Source organism: Cryptomeria japonica, chromosome 3 (assembly GCF_030272615.1).
Source record: "Cryptomeria japonica chromosome 3, Sugi_1.0, whole genome shotgun sequence".
Taxonomy (NCBI): domain Eukaryota; kingdom Viridiplantae; phylum Streptophyta; class Pinopsida; order Cupressales; family Cupressaceae; genus Cryptomeria; species Cryptomeria japonica.
In genome coordinates, this window is record NC_081407.1 from 777,860,692 (window position 1) to 777,883,526 (window position 22,835).

The window sequence follows — 22,835 nt, forward strand, 5'->3', positions numbered from 1 at the left end:
ATTTCATATTATTTGTGGATGATTACTCAAGGATGATGTCAGTCATCTTTTTAAAAGAAAAATTAGAAGCTTTTCAAATGTTCAAATGGTACAAAGAAAGAGTTGAAAATGAAACAGGAGGACAACTGAAATGTCTTAGATCTGATAGAGGAGGAGAATTCACTTCTAATGAATTTAACTTATTCTACAATGATCATGGTATAAAGAGGCAAGTATCTACACCAAGAACACCTCAGCAAAATGGGATAGCCAAGAGAAGAAACAAATCAATTGTGGATTGTGCCAGAACCCTGATGATAGAAAAGAGGGTACCTCAAACATTTTGGAGAGAAGCAATCAGCACTGTAGTTTACACCCTGAACCGAGTTCAACTGAAGAAAGGAACTATGAAGACACCATATGAGATCTGGTATGACAAGAAACCAAATGTAAGTTACTTTAAAATCTTTGGAAGTAGATGCTATGTTCACAAAGATGACAGAAATGGAAAGTTTGATCAAACAAGTGAAGAAGGAACATTTCTTGGTTATTCTTCTAGAAGTAAAGCATTTAAATGTCTGATCAAATCATCTAACAAAATAGTGGAAAGTGCAAATGTAAAAATTGATGAATTTGTAGAAAGAAATGATGAAGGAAATTCCAAAGAACCAGAAGATTATGAAGAGTTCATTTATGTTCAACTGAGAAGTCCTACCGAGAAAGCTGCTGAAGAAAATGAAGATAATGTCTAGTTATTGAGTGATGAAGAAGATCATACAGAACCTACCGAGCCTATATTAGCTAAGTATGTCAGAAGACATCATGCATCAAGTCAAATTATAGGAGATAAGGATGATCCAGTGATGACAAGGAACAAACTGAGATAGAACACATGTTTGATCTCTGAATTTGAACCGAGAATAGTGAAAGAGGCATTTAACAGTGAAGATTGGGTAAATGCTATGATAGAAGAGATTGATCAAATCAAGAAGAATGACACATGGACACTAATCCCAAGACCAAAGGACAAAAATGTAATTGGTACAAAGTGGATTTTCAGAAACAAGCTAAATGAAAAAGGTGAGGTCATTCACAACAAAGCAAGACTAGTTTGCAAAGGTTATGCTCAAGAAGAAGGAATAGATTATGGTGAGACTTTTGCACTTGCGGCTAGACTTGAGGGAGTAAGAACATTGTTGGCATATGCTGCTTTCAAAAATTTCAAGGTATATCAAATAGACGTTAAATCTGCATTTTTGAATGGTATACTAAAGAAGAAGTTTACATTGAACAACCTGAAGGATTTGTTGAAGACAGGAGTAAAGATCGGGTATGCAAACTGAACAAAGCTTTATATGGTTTGAAACAAGCACCTAGAGCATGGTATGAAAGACTGCACTCTTATCTGATCAAGATTAGTTTTATAAGGACAAGTGAAAACAACAATATGTACATGAAGAAAGATGAGGGCAATGGAATACTGATCTCAGCCATATTTGTTGATGACATTATATTTTGTGGTAATGACTCCTTATGCAAGAACTTTGGAAATGAAATGTGTAAAGAATTTGAGATGTCACTAATCGATGAGATAAAGTATTTTATAGGTTTACAGATATTGCAAATGAAAGATGAGATTTTCATTACTCAATCCAAGTACATAAAGGAAATCTTGAAGAAATTTGGAATGGAGGATTCTAAACCAATAAGTACTCCTATGACTACTAACTGTAAATTATCAAAGAATGATGAATCTGCATCTGTTGATGAGACACTTTACCGATCTATGAATGGAAAATTGCAATATGTTATGCATAGTAGATCGGATATAGCACATGCAGTAGGTATTGTAGCAAGATTCTTTGCAGATCCCAAGGAGATTTATATGACAGCAATCAAGAGAAATTTCAGATACCTGAGAGGCACTGAAGATTATGGCTTAGTATATGAAAAGAGGAATAATTTTGATTTAAAAGTTTATACTGATGCTGATTGGGCAGGCAACATAGATGATAGGAAAAGCACAAGTGGTGGAGCTTTCTTTTTGGGAGAAAGACTAGTGAGTTAGATTAGCAAGAAACAAGGATGTATCTCACAGTCAACAACAAAAGTTGGATATGTTGCTGGAGCATTGAATTGTACCAATATAGCATGGATCAAACAATTGTTGGAAGGTATAAATGAGAAATTTACCAAGCTAGTAACTATATTCTATGATAATACTAGTGCCATTAACATTTCAAAGAATCCAGTAATGTACTCCAAGACAAAGCATATATCTATAAAGTATCATTATCTCAGAGAAGAAGTTCAAGAGAAGAAATTTATGTTGGAATATATCAGTTCAAAGGAGCAATTAGCAGACATCTTCATCAAGTCGTTGCCAAGGGACACTTTTGAGTATCTCAGAAGCAAGTTAGGGGTCCTACCCCTATCTTCTACTCACTGACCGAGTTCAGTGAAAGCATCAATTCGATGAATCTATAGAATATTATGTGTGGATTGATGTTGATTTATGCACTTTAGAAGGTTTTCTAAAGTTGTGCAAGAAATTATGAATAGAGACAAGTCTCTCTAACCAAGACTGAGATGTTACACAAGGCAAATCACTTCACAGAGGAAGAAATCATGATTTAGCTCTTTTACTTTTTGGCATTGTTGTCAAAGGGGGAGAAGACTATAAATGGTTTGGTTGGAAGACTAAGGACAAGGGGAGAAGATCAAACATCAGAAGATTTTAACAGCTCAAGGGTAACAGGAGAAGTCTTACAGCAATCTGAATCCGAATCAATTTGAATATCTTGTTGGTACTACCATTTAATTGTTGGTGTTGCCATCAATGCCAAAGGGGGAGATTGTTTGCATTACAGTAAGAAAGATTGTTGATATTCAGTAAGGATATTGAGAAGGTTGTTGAAGATTATTTTATATAACTGAAGAATGATGATAACTATCTTTATAACATTATTTTGTCATTGATGTCAAGAAATTGATTATCTGATTCAGTATGATGTTGCCATATCTTGAGAAGATTGATTAGAAGAGAATTAAGATGTCGGTAAAAGACACAGAAATAATGTGATGAATAACAGGAGAAATAAGTTATTCAATGGGCAACTATTACCAAGTTAGACAATGATGAGATCATGATGTTTAGATTGTTTTGATATCATACATATGTTGTTAATTGTAAGGTTAATACTATACTATGCAACCGAGCAAAGAACCTAGTCGGTAAACCCTAAGGTTATCGATATCGGTTAATGAAGGTGAAATGTCTACCAAGTAAAGTTTAGTATTTACCGAGTTGCAACCAAGTTATGAATATACACATGGGATGGATAAAAGCATTATTTGATGAAGGACAATGATTAGCTAGAGATGTATAAATGATTGGTATGTCATGAATGAAGTTTGTTAAAAGATCTATGGCAAAGGAAAATCGGCAGGAAGATCTACAGTGTAGATTGAACCGCAATAACCCTGTGCAAGTTCCAAGAAAGGACTGGAAATCCTGAGGCAAGGTAAAACATTTTCAGATCGAAAGGATACATTGAACCTGGTCAAGTTTGAAAATATGATGGCTAAGATTGATCATGGGAAATGTGATCAAGGAGATTAAGCGATTAGCAATTGTTTATAAATAAGGAATTGTTGATAAACAATGTATGCGGGCAAGTGTTAAAGCACAAGGATGCTACATACTGATTACTGAGCACAAAAGCTTGAAGACCTGTTTGATTAACAATGTAGAGAGCCCAACAGAGGGACAAGATAAGTCCAAAGACTAAATTGCTTTGAGAAAATAAGAATCTGCTTTAGCATTTTAGATGTGAAGTTGAAGATAGATTTTTTATTACTGTTATTTTGTATGTGATAGAAAATCTCTTAACCAAGTGGACTTAACAGTCTTATATGTAAACCCTCTAGCAAGGTAACATTCTAAATAAGTGTTTGAAATCCTTTGACAAGGTCACTTCTAACAAAGTAAAGATCCTAACAAATCTAAGGGGAATCCCTTAACTGGGTCACATCTAGCAATGTGTTTGTAATCTTTAACAAGATTTTCTTTTAACCAAGCATACTCTAGAAGAGTATATTTCTTAGTGGGTCTGAAATCCCATAGTGGTTTTTCCCTATTTGGGTTTCCACATTAAATCTGGTGTTATGAGTTTTATTATGATTATGTGTTCATAAGTTTGCATGTTTAGTAGTTTTTGGTTAAGTTGTTGAAGTATATGTTACCAAGGTTGAATCTGTTGATTTTATGGAAGTTTAAGTTTGTATGATTCACCCCCCCCCCTCTCATCTTGTTAGCTATTGGCATTTGTACTTTACATCAAGTATCAAAACTATCAATCATATGGTCCTAAGGGGTCATGTGGTGTGCTAAGGCATCATATGGTGTCATTAGGGGTCATGTGGAGTCCTAATGGTGCCACACATGTGGTATAACACCATATGACCCACTAGGACACCATATGACCCCTTAGGACATCATATTCTCGTAAGGGGCCATGTGGTATGCTAAGGGGTCACATGATGTCATTAGGTGTTACATGGGGTCCTAATTGGGCCACACATGTGTTACAACACCATTTGGTCCCTTACAACACCATATAACCCCTTAGGATATCATAAATTGTCCTAAGAGGTCATATGGTGTCATTGGGGGTCATGTGGGATCCTAATGGGGTTGCACATGTGTTAGAACATCATATGACCCCTTAGGACATCATATGGTCTAAAGGGGTAATATGGTGTGCTAAGGGACCTTATATGATGTCATTAGGGGTTATTTGAGGTCCTAAGAGAGAGAGAGAGAGAGAGAGAGAGAGAGAGAGAGATTTAATGAGGGTAGGAATATAATGTACTAAGATATTGAGAGACTATATGCATATATTTTACATACATATATGTATACATGCACATACACATTTTATATACATATACATACATATTATATATATACATATTATACATGTACATATTATATACATACATATATGTATACATACACATACACATATGTATACATACATATATATACATATTATATACATACATGTCTATTTCTATATATTAGGATATCTTTATGTTGACATAACCCATACGGGTTTTGTTCTCTCTAAACCCCATACATGCTATTGTTTCTAAAAACCCCATACGTGCTATTAATAAAATAAAACCCGTACGCATTTAGTTCATTTAGGCTTGTGATTAGGCTTGGATGACAAGGCCAAGGGTTGGAAGTTTGATTTCCTTCCATTTTCCTCCTTTTTTACGTGTTTTGTTTTATCAAATTGGTTTATCGACTTTGTCATCATCGGGTTTACACCTCATCAACTGGGTATTTCTAAAATTGTCACCATAATTTCACCCATCTTTTGAGATTTCTAACCATATAATTGTTTTAAAATTTGACCAACATTAACATATTAATCTTGAATTTCTTTTACCACTATCTCCATAGTTCTCAGACATATGTGTACCATTTTTTTAATAACTTTTGATCTACTTATCCAAATTTTAAAAAAATTATATATTATTGTAGTGCACTTGATTCTTTACACTTACAAAAAAAAAATGCATTTTCGATTATTTTGGTGCAAGTTATGCTTCGCACGAACAGGTGCCTGATTTTCAGGATGTGCCCATTTCGAAAAATCATAAAATAAAATAATCAACAAAAAATTGGAAATAAAATACACAACTTCTAGTGCTCACTCTTAGCTATCTTTTTACCAAAAGATTTATCAAAATACTAAATATAACTATGACTTTTTTGATGCACATGCCAGACACTATGTTATGTTTTTCAAAAAAACATGAGGGACTATTTTTTATGCAAGAAGGATTTGAACCCCTTAATCTTATGCAATTTTGAAAAAAAAAATGTAGCTTGGAAACTAGATTCAAAGTAATACAATCTTTGCTCTTTGAGTATATTCATATTTTGAGTGGATGTCTCTCAAATTTCTCCTCCAAGTTCAGGTTTAGCTGATTTCAGAAAATAAATAAATAAATAAAGTGTCCACTTATACCCCCCTTTTTGCACACCATCTTGGTGCACTTACCCTGTGCGCGTTATTGAAGATTTCTTGGTCTAGTGATATTCTTCATGTTATGTGACATTTATAGATGTTGGCATATGGACACTCCAATGAGACATTGTATGTGATTGAAGGTTTTGTCATTGATGGCAACCTTGCAATCCTATGGCACAGGCAAGACATCATACTAGCAAAGCATTACACAGGCAAGATAGTGCACCGGCATCAATAGATCACTCTACACTGGCACATAAGAAAACATGTATACCAGCATAGAGGCCGATAGGATTTTTGTTATGTAATATTTTGTTTATTATTGTAATCCGACTTGGAAAATTGTAAAATGACTCTTGTATATAAAGGAGATCATTGTAGACATTTAGAGAGGTAATGTAGAAAGCATAAAGAAAATTATTAGGTAGACCTATAATGTGTGAATCATAGGTCAAGGGTATATGTAAAGAACAGAGCAAGATCCGGTAATGAATCTAGCATTGGAGATGCTATTGTAAAGCAGTACAAGTCATTAGATTAGTACAATCCTTATTGTAAGTCAATGTGACTTCCCATTGAGCAGTGAGCTCTAGGTAGTTGGCCTTCCTACATGTCCAGGCCCCTATTGTAAGTAATATTCTCTTATTGGCCAGTGAGTGAATATTGTGGGTCACAAATCCCACCAAGGTTTTTCCCACACTGGGTTTCCTTGTTAAACATCTTATGTTATGGTGTGCTTTTCATGTGGATATTTCTGATTCTATTTATTGCATTAATTCTTGCATACCGGTACACTATTATTTTATGTTCTGCATGTTTTAACTTAAGAAATTCTTATTACTAGTTAGATACTGATTCACCCCCCCTCTCAGTATCTGTGGGAATCCTAACAATAGAGTTGTAGCATGTTGTGGATGACTGAGGTGTAATTGATGAAAGTGTTGTGATTTTGCGGTGTTGATTTGGGTCCAAACTATGTCGTAGCTTACATTGTTTTGGTCTTCATATGTTGTGGTAGCGTATGAGGTTATTATTTTGTAATTTGTATTGAGAGTTTAGCTGACCTTGAAATATAGGTCGATGTCTTGAATAAATAAATGTAATAATCATGTAATATGTGTGTCTGTGATCATTGTAAGTGTGTATGGTCGAATTGTATGTGTGAACAAGAGATTTCATCTTTCGGAAGTGAGAAGAAGAGAAGAGAAGTGTTGCAAAGCAGACTATGTGCTTAACTAAAATTGTACTAAAGCATATGCAGATGCTATTTTCACAGTTCATGTAATCCAGATTGTAGTATGAATGCTTTTTTAAGTCAGTGAGACTTCTTGTAAGGAAGTGATCCTTCCCTTAAGGTTGTAGCCTTTTTGGGTTCCTTATTTGAGGAGTGAGTTCTAGACAGTGTGCCTGAATGCATGTGCATTACCCATTGTAATATTTCATTTACTCCTAACAGGGTATTATCTCATTGTGGGTAGGTTCCCACCATGGTTTTTCCCTTGATTGGGTTTTTCACATCAAAAATATTGGTGTTATGTGTGATATTTATGTGGTGTTGTTTAATGCTTTAACTACTAATTATCAGATCTAAATTGTGGTTTAAGTTGCAGAAGTTTTTGGTGCAAACTAATTCATCCCCCCCTCTCAATTTGTTGCATTGTTGTCAATAGTCATAATAGATCATTTGGGTCAATGACTTATATTCTCATATTACATTACTTATTATATTCATGAAATAACATGTGTGGCTATCATCTTTTAGTGTTGTAAGGAAGTTTTCATGGGTCAATTGTCCTTGGAATACCTAACATTTGTGACCTTATTTAGCATTAACCCTATCTTTCATAATGATAAAACTTGTATTAAATATAATCCTACATCATGTATCCTAAAATTATGGTCCATGATTTTGTGTTGACCCTACCCTACGTATTTTTTCATATTCAAAAAGAGAATGGGACAAAACTTGATGCAAAGTCAATTAAATGTATTTTTATTGGTTACTATGTTGATCATAAAGCCTACAAGATGTATAATCGTACTACTCATAAGGTATTTTCTAGTAAAGATGTTATATTTCATGAATTTGCAAATGATGTTCAAGAGGAAGAAAATGAGGATAACACTACTTCATGGAAACTACTTGAAGAAGACAATGAAAGTTTAGGTATTAAAAATCAACAAACTCATTATCAAAGTGAGTATGAAACAATTTAAGATGAAGCTACTCCATCCAAAAATGAAGCATTATGAAGATCAACAAGGCAAATCAAGGAAATAATCAAGTATAATGACTATGCTCTAATGGCTTATGTAGTGAGTGAAGATGAACTTCAATTCTTTGAAGAAGCTAAGGATCATAAATAATGGATGAACACAATGCAAGAAGAATTATGATTCCATTATGAATAACAACACTTGGGAATCAACTAAATTACTTGCAAATAAAATTCCTATATGCTCTAAATGGTTGTTCAAAACTAAGTTTAAAATTGATGGTATTGTTGATAAATTCAGAGCTAGATTAGTTTAAAAGGGTATTCACAAAAGGAAGGAATATTTTATGAAGATAATTTTGCATCTATTGCTATAATGAATACTGTTAGACTTATGATTGCACTTGCTACAAATTTTAATTGGGATCTTCATCAAATGGATATTAAGTCATCTTTTTTGAATGGTGATTTAAAGGAAGAAATATGTCTTGTTCAACCTAAAGGTTTTCTAAAGAAGGGAAAATAACATTTAGTATGTAGGTAAAAGAAAACATTGTATGGTCTCTAATAGGCACCAAGGTCATGGTATGAAAAGTTGATAAGTTTTTCTTTCAATGAGGGCATATCAAGAGTAAAAATGATCCAAATTTGTACATAAAGAATGATGAATGTGAGAATTTTGCTTTGATTTCATTGTATGTGGATGACTTAATCATAACAAAAACTTCTATAGAATTGATTAATGAAATCAAAAGAGATTTATCATAGACATTTGAAATGAATTTCTTAGAAAAATGTACTACTACTTGGGAATTGAAATATGGAGAAAATATGGTAAGACTTTTATTGATTAAGTATGCAAAGAAACTGATCCAAAGGTTTAATATACAAGATTGTATAGTAGTCCAGGTACTCCATTAGAATTGAATGTTAAGTTTTCTTTTGATAATGATACATCAAAAGTCAATGAGACTTTGTATAGAGATATGGTGGGAATTTTGAACTACTTGACCACTACAAGGCTTGGTATTGCATATTCAATCAACATATTTAGCCAATTCATGAATAACCCTCCTGAGTCTCATTGGGATGCAATAAAGAGAGTCATTCAATACCTACAAGGCACCATGAATTTTGGCATTGAATATACTAACCATTTCAATGTTGAAATGACAAGTTGTTTAGATTTTGATTGGGTAGGTGATACAAATGATTGTAAATCAACAACTAGTTAAGCATTTGGCATAGGATTAGGTGTCATTTATTGGAGCAATAAGAAGCAAGTAACTATCTCTTTATCATCTACTGAAGATGAGTACAAAGCATCATGTAGTGCTACCTGTGAAGTTGTTTGGCTAAGGAAAATTCTTGAAGATGTGGGACAAAGACAAGAAGGACCAACTCCAATCAAGTGTGCTAATCAAAGTAAAATCAAGTTGGAAAACAATCCAATTTATCATGCAAGATGAAAACATGTTGAAACACAACATCATTTTGTAGAGAGAAGATTCAGTCTCAAGAGATAGAGCTGCAATATTGTAACACAAATAATAAAATGGCTAATGTATTCCCTAATTCGTTGGGTAACATAAAGTTTATAGTGTGTAGAGATATGTTGAGAGTTCATCAAAATTATATTATTCTTTAAGGGGGAGTGTCATAATAAATCATAACAAAATTGTGTCTTTGTTATAGATGTGTCTGCAATAGGCATCAATGATAGCTTAGGTGCTCAATTTGATTTTAAACACATTTAGTTTGTTTTCCTCCTCCTATAGTTAGCTATCAATTTTCATCACTTACTTTGTTGCCAAACTATTTAGTGGATTCATAGGGAGGTTGTTATCTCATTGTTTGCATAAATATGTATCATTTGATGAATATGATCACTGAGTTATTGGTGCAATCATGGTTAGGAGGGACCTCAATGAGGTCTATCCAGACCATGCAACAAGAGTAAACACAACGAAAGAAAGACAAGATGATGGAGGCAATGCAAAACTGAATAAATTAGATCATGAAAACTAATTACAAATAACTAGTAACATTTGAGCTACTATATTCGTCTCACTGTCCTACTACATATAGGCTTAATTACAAAATTGGTCAACTTTGGACCTCCAAATCTTAAGATATATCTTCTATCTTCTTTATGATGATTAATGATTCTTAATTACATTGATTTATATGGTCTAGAGGGATCCGGTCGGCCCAAGAAGAAACAAACAATGATGAACATGATCACACGTATAAAACCACCAGGTCGGCCTCCGCCAATGAAAATCCTCCAAAATATCTAAAGGAAGAAGTGTGGATCAAAGGGAAGGTCAACCACATGCCAAGGAACATTGGAATCAATAGACTACGGATTTGCAATCTACGAAAAGGATTTGCAGGATTCATCAATAGCAAATAGGTCCAAGTGGCTCCAATGTTCTAAGCCAGAAAACTGTCTCGAAATCCAAAAGCGATAACTTGCCAGAAAATGATCCAAACGTCTCGTGGCTCAGGAATAAGGAAGATAATCATGTTCAAAAGAAAAATATAGCTCCACAAGATCTAGTGAGAAAATGCAAGAAAATGCAAAGAGAGTTGTTGAAACTACAAAACAAAAAACAAACTGAAAAGAAATATTTTTGGTTGATGCAAGTTTGCCAAGAACTAAGGATGCTCCTACATCAAACATTCGAGGTTATTGAAAAAAAGTGAGTCCCTCACTTTGCTAGGGTTAGAGGAAAACCAAGGCAATCCACCTCTACTTGATAAATCCAAGATGAATCTTCAACTAGTTTTTCCTTCCATTTCACAAGATACTCCATGTACTGACTGCTCTGGGTACTACGCCCAATCCTACTTTCCAAAATATCTTCAATCTGATCTAGTTTCATCTAGGGCAACTGTTTGTCCAATTCTTTAATAATTTCTTAACTAAATTTTGATTCATGATACTGATGTAGGTCTATAATGTTGAATATAGGTGAAATACTCAAACTATATGGTAGCTCCACTTCATATGCATTTCCAAAGCTGAATTTCCTCAAGATATTGCAAGGTCCAAACTTACTCATCTGCAACTTGTTATAGGTTCCAACTAGAAATCTTTCTTTTCGTAGATACACCATCACTTCACTGCCAACTTCAAATTCTTTATGTCTTCTCTTCTCATCTATTTTATCCTTATACTTGCTCATCATATATCCTCCAATTGTTGTTTAACCTGAATATGTAAGGCCTTCATATGATCTGCAAATTCTTATGCTTCTACACTTCTCCTATCTTCATTACCGATATCCCTCAATTGTGATATACCCCTAGGGTGTGCTCCGGTAACAATCTCAAAAGGTGTTCTTCTGGTACTCATGTTCATTGAATTATTGTAGGTAAACTCTGCTTGTGCCAGGATCAAGTCCCAACTTCCGGTTTTCTCTCCAACTAAGCATCTCAACAAATTTCCGAAGCTTCTATTTACTACCTCTATCTGTCTATCAGTCTGTGGGTAAAAAGTAGAACTAAACTTCAAATCTATCTTCATCTTATTCCAAAGTGTCCTCCAAAAATAACCAACAAACTTAGTGTCTCTATCTGAAACTATTCTATTAGGTAATCCATGTAATCTCACTACCTCCTTGAAAAATAAGTCAACTACATACACTACGTCTGATGTCTTCTTACAAGGTATGAAATGAGCCGTCTTTGAGAATCTATCCACCACCACAGATATATAATCATTCCCTCTCTATGTCTTAGGTAATCCAAGTATGAAATCCATGCTTATGTCTTCCCAAGGTCTCTCTGGTACTATCAAAGGATTATACAATCCCACATTCTGACTACTACCCTTTGCAACCTAACAAAATCTATAGCTCTATACAAATTTCCTAACATCCTTATGAATCTGAGGCCAAAAGAAATGTTCACTCACCAATGCTACTATTTTGTCATCACCAAAGTGTCCACTAATCCTCCGCTATGCTTCTCCTTTATCAGATTCTCCCTCATAGAAATCTTAGGTATACACAACTGAACTCCTCTGAATAACATCCCATCCTGAATGAAATAATCTATTAGCTGACTTCTATCTTCTATAACTGGTGCTCTACATGCTTTCCAAGGTTCTGCAAAATCTGGGTCATCATTATAGAAGGTCTTCAACTGCTCAAAGCCTAATACTATCACTCTCATCTTTGTCAGCAAATTCCTCCTTTCACTCAATGCATTAGCAACTTTGTTTGACTTCCCACTCCTATGATTTGACACAAAGGTGTAACTCTCCAAATATTATACCTATCTCATATGTCTCTGATTTAACTTACTCTGAATGTTCAAATACTATAAGGCTTGATGATCAGTATACAACACAAACTCCTTAGGCAACAAGTAATGTCTCCACTTCTTCAAGGCTTGAAATATGGCATAAAATTCCCAATCATACACTGAATATCTCCTTCTTGCATCATTCAACTTCTCACTGAAATAAGCTACTGCTCTTCCTTCCTGACTTAACACGACTCCAATTGCATTCCCATTTGCATAGCAATCCACTTGAAATACTTTGTTGAAATCTGGTAAAGCTAACATGGGCTGCTCAGTCACTTTTTGCTTCAACAATTTAAAACTCTTGTTTGCTTCGATTGTCCATTTGAATTATTTCCTATCTCCTCTCATTGTCTCAGTCATAGGGCTACAAACTTAACTGAAATTTCTAATAAACTTTTGGTAGAAAGTAGCCAATCCATGAAATGATCTTACCTCTCCAATGTATTCTGGTGTAGGCCATTCAACAATCTCTTTTACCTTTTCATGGTCCATATTCAATCCATCCACAGATATCACAAATCCCAAATAGACTAATTCTTCCTTCATAAAACTATACTTCTTTAGATTTATCAACAAGTTCTCTTCTCTCAACCTCTGCAAAACTTGTCTTAAATGCAACAAATGCTCCTCTTTTGTCTTACTAAAAATTAGAATGTCATCCAAATATACAATAACAAACTTACCAAAGAATTTATTCAATACCCGATTCATCAATCTCATGAAAGAATGGGTGCATTAGTCAACCCAAAAGGCATCACCAACCATTCCTACAATCCTTCATTTGTCTTGAATGTTGTCTTCCACTCATCTCCTTATCTGATTATGATATGATGATATCCACTCTTCAAGTCTATCTTTTTGTATTATTTGGCTCCACTCAAACAATATATCATGCCATCCATCCTAGGTAAAGGAAATCGACACTTCATTGTGATCTTGTTTATTGCTCTAGAGTCGTACACATTCTCCATTCTCCATTATTTTTAGGTGCTAATACGACTGGTACTGCGCAAGGACTCAAGCTTTCTCTAATCAAACCTTTCTTCAACAATTCATGCACTTGTCTATTCAAATCTTCATTCTTTGTCGATGTCATCTAGTGTGTAGCTTTGTTAGGCAAACTAGCTTTGGGAATCAGGTCCATTCAATGATTGATACTCCTTACAAGTAGTAATCCATCAAGCACACTATCTAAAATGATGTCTTCATACTTTGTCAGAAACTTCTTTATCTCTTCTAGTTGTTCTTCATGCTCTAGGTTCTCACTCTTCTTAGGAACTAAGACAAAACACACATTCTCATGTCTCATTCCATCCAAGAATTTCCTTGCATCCACCAAACAGATTCTAACATTCATATAGACTTCACTCTTCATGGGCTCCTCCAAGGGTAACAAGGTTTGTTTCATCCCATTTGCTATAATAGTGTATATGTTCTTTCTTCCATCATGTATTTCCTATCTATCAAACCACCAAGGTCTACCCAACAAAAGGTGGCAAATATCCATAGGCATAATATCACACAAAACTTCATCATGATAATTTCCAATTTTCAATTTCACCAAGCATTTCTCACTTACTAACAACTTATGATCATCCTGAATCCAAGCTATTTGGTAAGGCTTAGGGTGTTTCAATATTTCCAACTTCAATTTATTCACCATCTCTTCTAAAACAAGATTATCTAAACTACCACTATCAATAACTACTTTACAACACTTACTAGATACCTTACCTCTGGTCTTGAACAAATTTCTCCTTTGCAAGGGCTCTTCATCCTCTCCAATAGGGCATAAGGCTCTCCTCATCATCAATAGTTCTCCATCTTCCGGTTTGTTAGCCGATCTGGTGGGGCTTTCTTCTACCAAGGTTGTTCTCCCAATGTTCTCTATCTTCTTACATTCAAAAGCGTGATGTCCTTCTCCTCCACACTCAAAGAAAGTTCCTTTAAACACTCTCTTATCTTGTCTTCTGTCATCTTTTCCAAAATTTTCATATCGATAACTATCAAGTTCTCTTCTCCAATAGAAATTTTGTCATCCTTCTGGTATGATCTACCATCTTTGCTTACTTCCTCGTGAAAAAGTTCCTCTTCCTCCAGAATATCCTTTGCCTCCTTGAAATCTTCCTCTGCAAAACCTTCCACCTCTACCTCTTTGTCTCTTCTCATGTCTTTTGTTCAACTTCTTTTTTGCTTTCAAGGCATATTGGTAAACTTCTTCAACACCCTGCAACTTGATCAAACTGAGTTCATCTTGTATAGACCATTGGCAATTGACACTCATTTGATTGGTTTCATATGTTGTCATTGTTGACAACATGCTCTGGCTTCATTCTTTGGTTTGGCACTTCACTGACAGACACTTCACTGGCACTAGCAGGTATCTTCACTAGTAGGAAGGATTCTATGAATACTGGCATTGGAGGCTGACATGATTTACATACAGGGTACCGGTATTGGAGGCCAACATCATTGAGAGATCCGGCAATCAGAAATTCATTTTGTTGTTTATATTTATATGTAATGACCCGACATGTATAATCATTTTGTAATATCTATGTAAGTTGACATGAGTCATTAAGGACTGTAAGGGCATATAGGTCAGTTGTTAGATCACTTTTGATATATGTGTGTGTGGTGTTGTTAGTAATGCGAAGATCATGTGTATGAGGTCATTTATGTATGAGATCAATATTGTGTAATGATCTGTAGATGATTTTTGATGCGAAGGTTATTCCGGTAAGGGTTTAGGGTTTTCGAACTAGAACAATCAGTTTTATGTTTTCTTATTCAAAGTGACTATAATCAATGAGACTCATTTGTGTTGAGCAGTGTGCTCTAGGCAGTAATCCTTCCTGCATGTGCAGGCCCCCATATTATGTAATATCTTTTCATATGGCTAGTGGATTGATATTGTGGGTCACAAATCCCACCGTTGTTTTTCCTCTTTGATGTTTTCCACGTATAAACTCTTTTTGTTATGGTATTGATTTGTGTGATTGGTTCATTGATTGCTTTACTTCTTTCAATTATATATGTACCGGTATACCGGTTGGTGAATGCATGTTATAATAAGGTTAAAATTGAACATTCTAACAGAACACTGATTCACCCCCCCTCTCAGTGTTCTTGGATTCCAACATCTGCAATCCATTCAAGTATCTCACAACTTGTTCAATCTCATCATCGACATGTTTGGATCTGATATTCAACTTGTAGAATGATTCGGTATACTTCTTCACACTTGATTATGTTTGCTTTAAGTTCTATAACTTTCAGAATCTTCTCTGTCTATCAACCTGTAAATGTTCCCACCAAAGAGATGCATGACCCTTCAATAGAGTACAGGCATATTTCACCTTTCTTTCTTCCACGGTGTTCTCAAAATCAAAATACTTCTCCATCTCCGAGATCCAATCCATTAATTCATCCGAATCCAACTTTCCATCATACTCCGATGGGGTAAAATGCTCAAAGTCCTCGAGAAACTCTCTTCATCCAGATCAATCACCAGTGGGTTTGCTACTTGTTCTGTCGGCGCTTCTTCTTCATCATCTTTGCTCACATCTTCATTATGTCAGCCTCTTCTCTGGGTTGTCTCAACGGCTTCTAACTGGGCTACAATTCCTCTCAACATTTCCATCACAACAGGGTTTGCATTCCCACCCGCTCCACCATTCCTATTTCCTCTTCACGCCATCTTTACGCTAGTCCTCTACAGCTGCAAGTTGGATCCACAATCTGCCACCCCACACCAAAATCTTCAGGACAATGCAATCTTCATAACGAAATCTCGCTTTGATACCACTTGGTGCAGTCACGGTTAGGAGGGACCTCAATGAGGTTTGTTTGGACCGTGCAACAAGAGTAAACACAACGAAAGCAAGACAAGATGATGGAGGCAATGCAGAACTAAATGAATTAGATCATGAAAACTGATTACAAATAACTGGTAACATCCGGGCTACTATATTCATCTCACTGGCATGCTACATTCATCCTCAATTATAGAAATTGTCAACTATGGACCTCTAAATCTTAGGATATATCTTCTATCTTCTTTCTGATGATTTATGATGCTTAATTACATTGATTTATATGGTCTAGAGGGATCCAATCAGCACAAGAAGAATCAAACAATGATGAACATGATCAAACATGTAAAACCACCAGGTCGGCCTCCACCAATGAAAATCCTCCAGAAAATCCAAAGGAAGAAGTGTAGATCAAAGGGAAGGTCGGCCACATGCCAAGGAACATTGGAATCAACGGACTGGGGCTCCGCAAGCTACGAAAAGGATCCGCAAGATTCGTCAATAGCAAATATGTCCAAGCGGCTTTGGTGTTTCAAGCCAAAAAACTGTCTCAAAATCTAGAAGCGATAACTTGCTGGAAAATGATCCAAAAATCCCGCGGCTCAGGAATAAGGAAGATAATCATGTTCACAAGCAAAATCCAACTCCGCAAGATATGGTGACCAAATGCAAGAAAATGCAAAGAGAAAATGCTGAAATTGCAAAATAGAAAACAAACTGAAAAAGAAATTTTTGGTTGATGCAAGATTGCCAAGAGACGGGGATGCTCCTGCACCAGTTATTCAGTTGTTTAGGTCTTTGTTGTCTCTGTTCTATCCTTTTGCTGTTTTCCGCTGCAGTTTTATATTATGTTGTTTTCACTGAAAATTTGCAAATTTTCAGTGATTTGTTGATGAGAGTTTAGCAAAACTTACTAGAAATTTTTGAAAGAATTGTTGATAAATTTTTAGATGAGAAATCTGCTGAAATTTTTGATTCACGAGTTTTACATATATACTGCAAATTTTCATCTATAATTTTATAAATCCATCTATCATAAGCTAAAAGCTTTCAAACTTCTACATTTTAACTTTCAAATATTTGTATGAATGACATATTATACCAATAATTATAGGAGTTCTAGGCAGCTTGGCTGTTCCTGTTTCCTTGACTGCATACTGCTCTATATCATTATTTGTTTAAACTATTAAAGCCTTTTTTTTTTTAATTTAGTATTGTTTTCATTATATTTCTTGCACAAATTCACATTAGATGCATTGATGGATTTGGAAGGTTGCTTATGGTGGTATCTTTTTAATTAAAAGAAGGACAAAAATTTATTCAATCAAAGAAAGAGATAAATCAAAGAAAGAAATAGATATCTTTGACCACATCTAAAGTTAACAAAATATATTTATTTTAATCAAACATAACTAATTATTATTGAACAAACCATAAACTAAATTCTAGAAAATAGTGTGTTGTATGAATTACATCAACTTTGTATTTTCCTTTATATTTTCCTTTAATGATTGGTAAGATACAAGCTATTTTCAAAAGAATCCCATGCCAAGCTAACAATATAATCTGAATGATTAAAATGTGTATAACTTCACAACTTAGAATGCAATTGAAGATTGCATATTACATTTGTCACCCATGAAAATATGGTGAAAGAACACTGTGCATGCACAAGCCATGACCAATAGCCTAAAAGAATTTTTTAATCAGGTACAAAATCCACTTCTATTTCTTCCAACAAGTGTAATATTGTGTCTCATCTCGAGTCACACAAACATATCAATCTCACCAAAAAATAAAATCCAGATATAGCAGCATCCTCTATGCTGCTTATAAATAATGACTAGTACACATATATTCTCATCAAACAACAAAAAGGAGTAAAAAGTCCCTAAATGCAGATCGCCTAGAATGCATATCATTTCCTCATCAAACAACAAAAAGGAGTAAAAAATCCGTAAGTGCAGATCGCCTAGAAGCATTTCCTGTGAACAATTGAAGGGCCAGATTCATCATATTCAGCTTTTGTTACCCACATCTGCACAATCCAAACAGAGTAACAAACATTAATCACTATAGTGGAGATATTTGATTATGAAAATAACATAATCAAAATATTCATTTTACTGGTTTCTCTTATCATTACAGTGATTTCATTTTTAATCTGAGACAATTAGTCATTTCATTTGCTTTGAGAAGAGACACTATCTTAATTGTTATGATATTGTTATCAGTATTTAATTTAACTATGTAGTTTTCGAGTCAAACTCATTGATCCATGTTTTATGAGTAGTGGTTCACAAGAATCTATCTCTCATTAGAATGAATGGAACACTTAGCACTCAGTGCATCTAGGTGATGCTCACATAGGTGAAGCATTGGGCATTCCCAGGAGGTCACCCATCCCAGTACTAGTCCAACTCAAGCATGCTTAACCATGGAGTTTCACCCAAGAATAAGCCCACTTAAATTTGCTACCCCATTTGCAAAAATATTCCGTCTTACTAAGGGACACCTCGAAGAACTGAAGTTTTTCAGAGTCTCAAAGTTTTTTTCTCATTTCTTTATAAGTAACAAATATAATCATGTTGTTTTTCAGACTACAGGTCAACAAGACACTAAATAGTTCAGTACTTCTGGTTTAAATGGTGTGAGAAACATTTCATCATCAATGTTTCAGCTCATTTCTGCTCTCTAACTATTTATTTCATTCTGATGATAAATCATGTAGTATGATCCAAAATGTTGATGATGAAAAGTTTCTGACACAGTTTAAACTAGAAGTGCTGAACTAACATTATAGACTATAATTACATATTATAGACTATAATTACATGACTCCAAGGTACTAATTTTCAGGTACAATGAAAGGTAGGAAAGAATTCATTCCCATTTAAACAAAGTCATTCACTAGAATTTCAAATATAATGCTTTATGCCTTACTTCAACACTGAACTGTGCTTGATTTTAATTTATTGAATTTGGAAAGAGCGTGGTGAACAGGGTTACCTGTTGGAATGTGCTGAGTGAAGCCAGAATGGAGCCTCCAATCCAGACACTGTATTTTCTCTCAGGAGGAGCAACTACTTTAACTTTCACGCTATTGGGAGCAAGAGCTGCAATTTCCTTGCTCATGCGGTCAGCAATACCAGGAAACATGGTGGAACCTCCACTCAGAACAATGTTTCCATACAAGTCTTTTCTAATGTCCACATCACATTTCATGATGGAAGCAAAAGCAGTTTCATGTATTCCTGGAGCTTCCATGCCAATGAGAGAAGGCTGGAACAACACCTCAGCACATCTGAACCTTTCATTGCCAATTGTGATTACTTGACCATCTGGAAGCTCATAACTCTTTTCTAATGTTGCTTCGCTTCTTGATAGTTCAATCTCCTTTTCATAATCCATGGCAACATATGCCAATTTTTCCTTTATGTCTCGGACAATTTCTCGTTCTGCTGTAGTGGTGAAAGAGTAGCCTCTCTCAGTAAGGATCTTGCAAAGGGACTCTGTCAAGTCTCTGCCTGCAAGGTCCATTCTATATATTGCATGAGGCATAGCATAGCCTTCATAAATGGGTACAACATGAGTGACCCCATCTCCAGAGTCCAAGACAATACCTGCACATGGAATTCATTGATCAGAAATGGTATGACTTTCAAGTTTCAACCCAAATCAAACACGTTATAGAAATAAGTACAATTTAGCATTGGCAACCATGTACTCCAATGTTTTTTATATAGTTAAAAAGAAGATATGATCAGCTTATCAATGAGCTTAATCTTGATGTTGAAAGCCGAGGGGTATAAAATTTGCACAAAATATTAAAAACAAAGCTAAATTGTTCAGAGTAGGTCTCATACACCCTTGAGGTAGCTAGTGATAGCACTCTGAATTACTCCAGGAATCTTATATTAGGATTAAAAAATCTTTGACATCAAATGATTGCGATTGAGGATAATGAAAAAGGCAAAAGTGAGCAGCTAGGACATAAGATTTAATTTTGTCTGGTTTCACACTTTTGATTTTAGGTTTTCACTTCAGTATTAAAGAAACAGAGCTGAAACAGGGGAGGAGTTTGCAAACCTGTAGTTCTTCCACTGGCATAAAGAGAGAGCACGGCTTGGATAGCAACGTACATAGCAGGGGTGTTAAAGACCTCAAACATGAGTTGAGTCATCTTCTCCCTGTTCGCTTTGGGATTCAAAGGAGGCTCTGTAAGCAAAACTGGATGATCCTCAGGAGCAACACGAAGCTCATTGTTAAAAGTATGGTTCCATATTTTTTCCATATCATCCCAATTGTTAACAATTCCATGCTCTACTGGGTATTTTAAGGTGAGGATTCCCCTTTTGGACTGTGCTTCATCTCCAACATAGGCATCCTTTTGACCCATGCCAACCATGACACCAGTATGCCTGGGACGACCTACCAAGCTGGGAAAAACTGCTCTTGGAGCATCATCCCCTGCAAATCCAGCCTAGAGATAACAAGCAAAAAAAATCTTTTCAGTACCAGAGTCCATCAGCTACAAAATTTTGCAATTTAAGAGAACTTAAAGCATGACAACAACACAGTTAATCTTCTCCTCTTATAGTGCTTGTGTTTGAATTATTTATCTGTTCTAGTTTGATTTATATTCCCTTAAAAATAAGCTACAATGAATTCAGGAGTTCAAATGATTATTTATAAAATTTATTTCATGATCTAGACAAATAAAATGGAAAATCATCATAATTGAACTTATGCAGGCTGGGGGAAAGTTCTAGGCCAGTTTAGCAGGATAGATACCACTTGGATCTGCATTATAACCCCTCTATAAACCAAAGGAAGTCTCTCTGTATTTGGAATCTCTATGAAAAAGATAACTGCTAAAGCATAAAACGATGATAATAACAGGAGTTATTGAAGCAATTGCAGATTTATTTATGTACCTTAACAGTCCCTGAGCCATTGTCACAAACGACTGCTTGAACTTCTTCTGCGTCCTCCATTTCTAAATATTGAATCTATGTAGCCTGCAACAGAAGAAAAAATAAACCTATATCAAATAATCCTTAATCTAGCTAGTCCATACTCCATAGTACTTCCTTAACAGCATGAAACTAACATCATATTGAATTCAGACAGAGAGAAACTTTGATCCTTAATTCTTATGCTTGAAGTACTATACTCTGAAAGAGCATGAGGATGCAAACATCAAAACCAGATGAAAAAGAATCCTAATTTCAGACCTTAAAGCATTAGCTAATCTTTCATCAGAATTTCAATCCATAAAACTGGACTTGACTTTTCCTCTCACAAATTCAACTCACTGAAAATAATTGTCCAGTTCAAGTTTTCATATATAGCATAGAAATACTGAACTAGTTGAACTTTACAAGAAGCTACAAAACCCAAAATATTTTCTCCATTGTAAAACAATCTTAACTACATAAACTGGAGTAGGCAAAGAGAGAACAAAAGAAGCTCGAGTCCTTACACACAGATGATCTGATTGTCGAGATGACTCAGAGGAACCGACGTAAAGGATCAAAAATTTATGATTTGGGATGTCTCTCAGGAGCAATTTTCGCTATAGATTTATAGTTACTTAAAACACAGAAGCAAGAATGATGGTTAAGCAAGAACCACCATTGGAATATAAACCATGGAAAAGAGGATTCTGCCACCCACATAAGCAAACCGAAAGTTAATGAGAAGGGAGGTATTTGAAAATACAGAAAAAGAAAGATTCTTTAGCAAACATAAACATGTTATGGTCGGTTCCAAAGCACTCAGAATACGTCATAGAAAGCAATTTATTCCTTGGATAATTAATCATGTTAAACAAGTTTCATAGAAGTAATCAAAGATTTGTAGAAGTTTAGTAAGATGACTGGACTTCGCAACTTCTACAATTGTGCAGAATGGATAAAGTTTGGCACAGTTTGGCTTCTTTTCTAAGCAAAACTCAAGTATTTCGTAATGCTACTGAAAAGTTGGCCTGGAATTTTTTTAGGCATTCTTTGTCAGAATCTCATTTGCAATGGGGTTCATTGCTGCTGGAATGCGACAGGGGCTTTAAAAAGATAAAGCTTCAGTCCGCCATCTAGAGAATTTGCTTTGATTCTGTCTTCAGTGGAAAAGTTTGCAAGTTTGGTATTTTATTTGCAACTTCCTGCACTTTTCGATAAACAATTTAGATTTCATTGGTGGCACATGAGACACTTGGAATTAAAAGTGGGGAGGGTGCAAAATAACTCACGGTTCTATGGAGTTATTTAACTAAAAATAGAACTAAAAATTATAATTTATTTTTAAAAATAAGAGTATAGGAAGTTTTCGAATAGTATTGCGCTTTAAAATTTAATAAATGAAATATCAAGTAATTTGGAAAAGGAAATAATCACATTAAGTATCAATACACTTTCAAAACATTTTTTTTTATTATATCATATTTTCAAAGTTTTTAAATA

At 34.9% G+C, this 22,835-nt stretch overlaps 1 protein-coding gene across 1 annotated transcript; it reads right to left on the bottom strand.

Moving 5' to 3' along the window:
- Positions 1-17,928: 17,928 nt before the first annotated feature.
- LOC131063335 (actin-3) lies at positions 17,929-22,044 on the bottom strand. The gene is made up of 5 exons (XM_057997118.2): positions 21,860-22,044; positions 21,312-21,395; positions 20,464-20,857; positions 19,384-19,997; positions 17,929-18,412 (listed from the first exon to the last, which is right to left on the bottom strand). Exons 2-5 carry the CDS (start codon positions 21,369-21,371, stop codon positions 18,347-18,349), a joined length of 1,134 nt encoding a protein of 377 aa, XP_057853101.1. The 5' UTR covers positions 21,372-21,395; positions 21,860-22,044; the 3' UTR covers positions 17,929-18,346.
- Between the last annotated feature and the right edge of the window lie 791 nt (positions 22,045-22,835).

Excerpts from the sequence above, each read along its gene's own strand:
- LOC131063335 (XM_057997118.2), bottom strand. The coding sequence starts at position 21,371 with ATGGAGGACGCAGAAGAAGTTCAAGCAGTCGTTTGTGACAATGGCTCA. Across the intron at positions 20,858-21,311 it reads ATGGCTCAGGGACTGTTAAG|GCTGGATTTGCAGGGGATGA; the intron begins GTACATAAATAA and ends TGTTATCTCTAG. Across the intron at positions 19,998-20,463 it reads TGCCAGTGGAAGAACTACAG|GTATTGTCTTGGACTCTGGA; the intron begins GTTTGCAAACTC and ends TTCCATGTGCAG.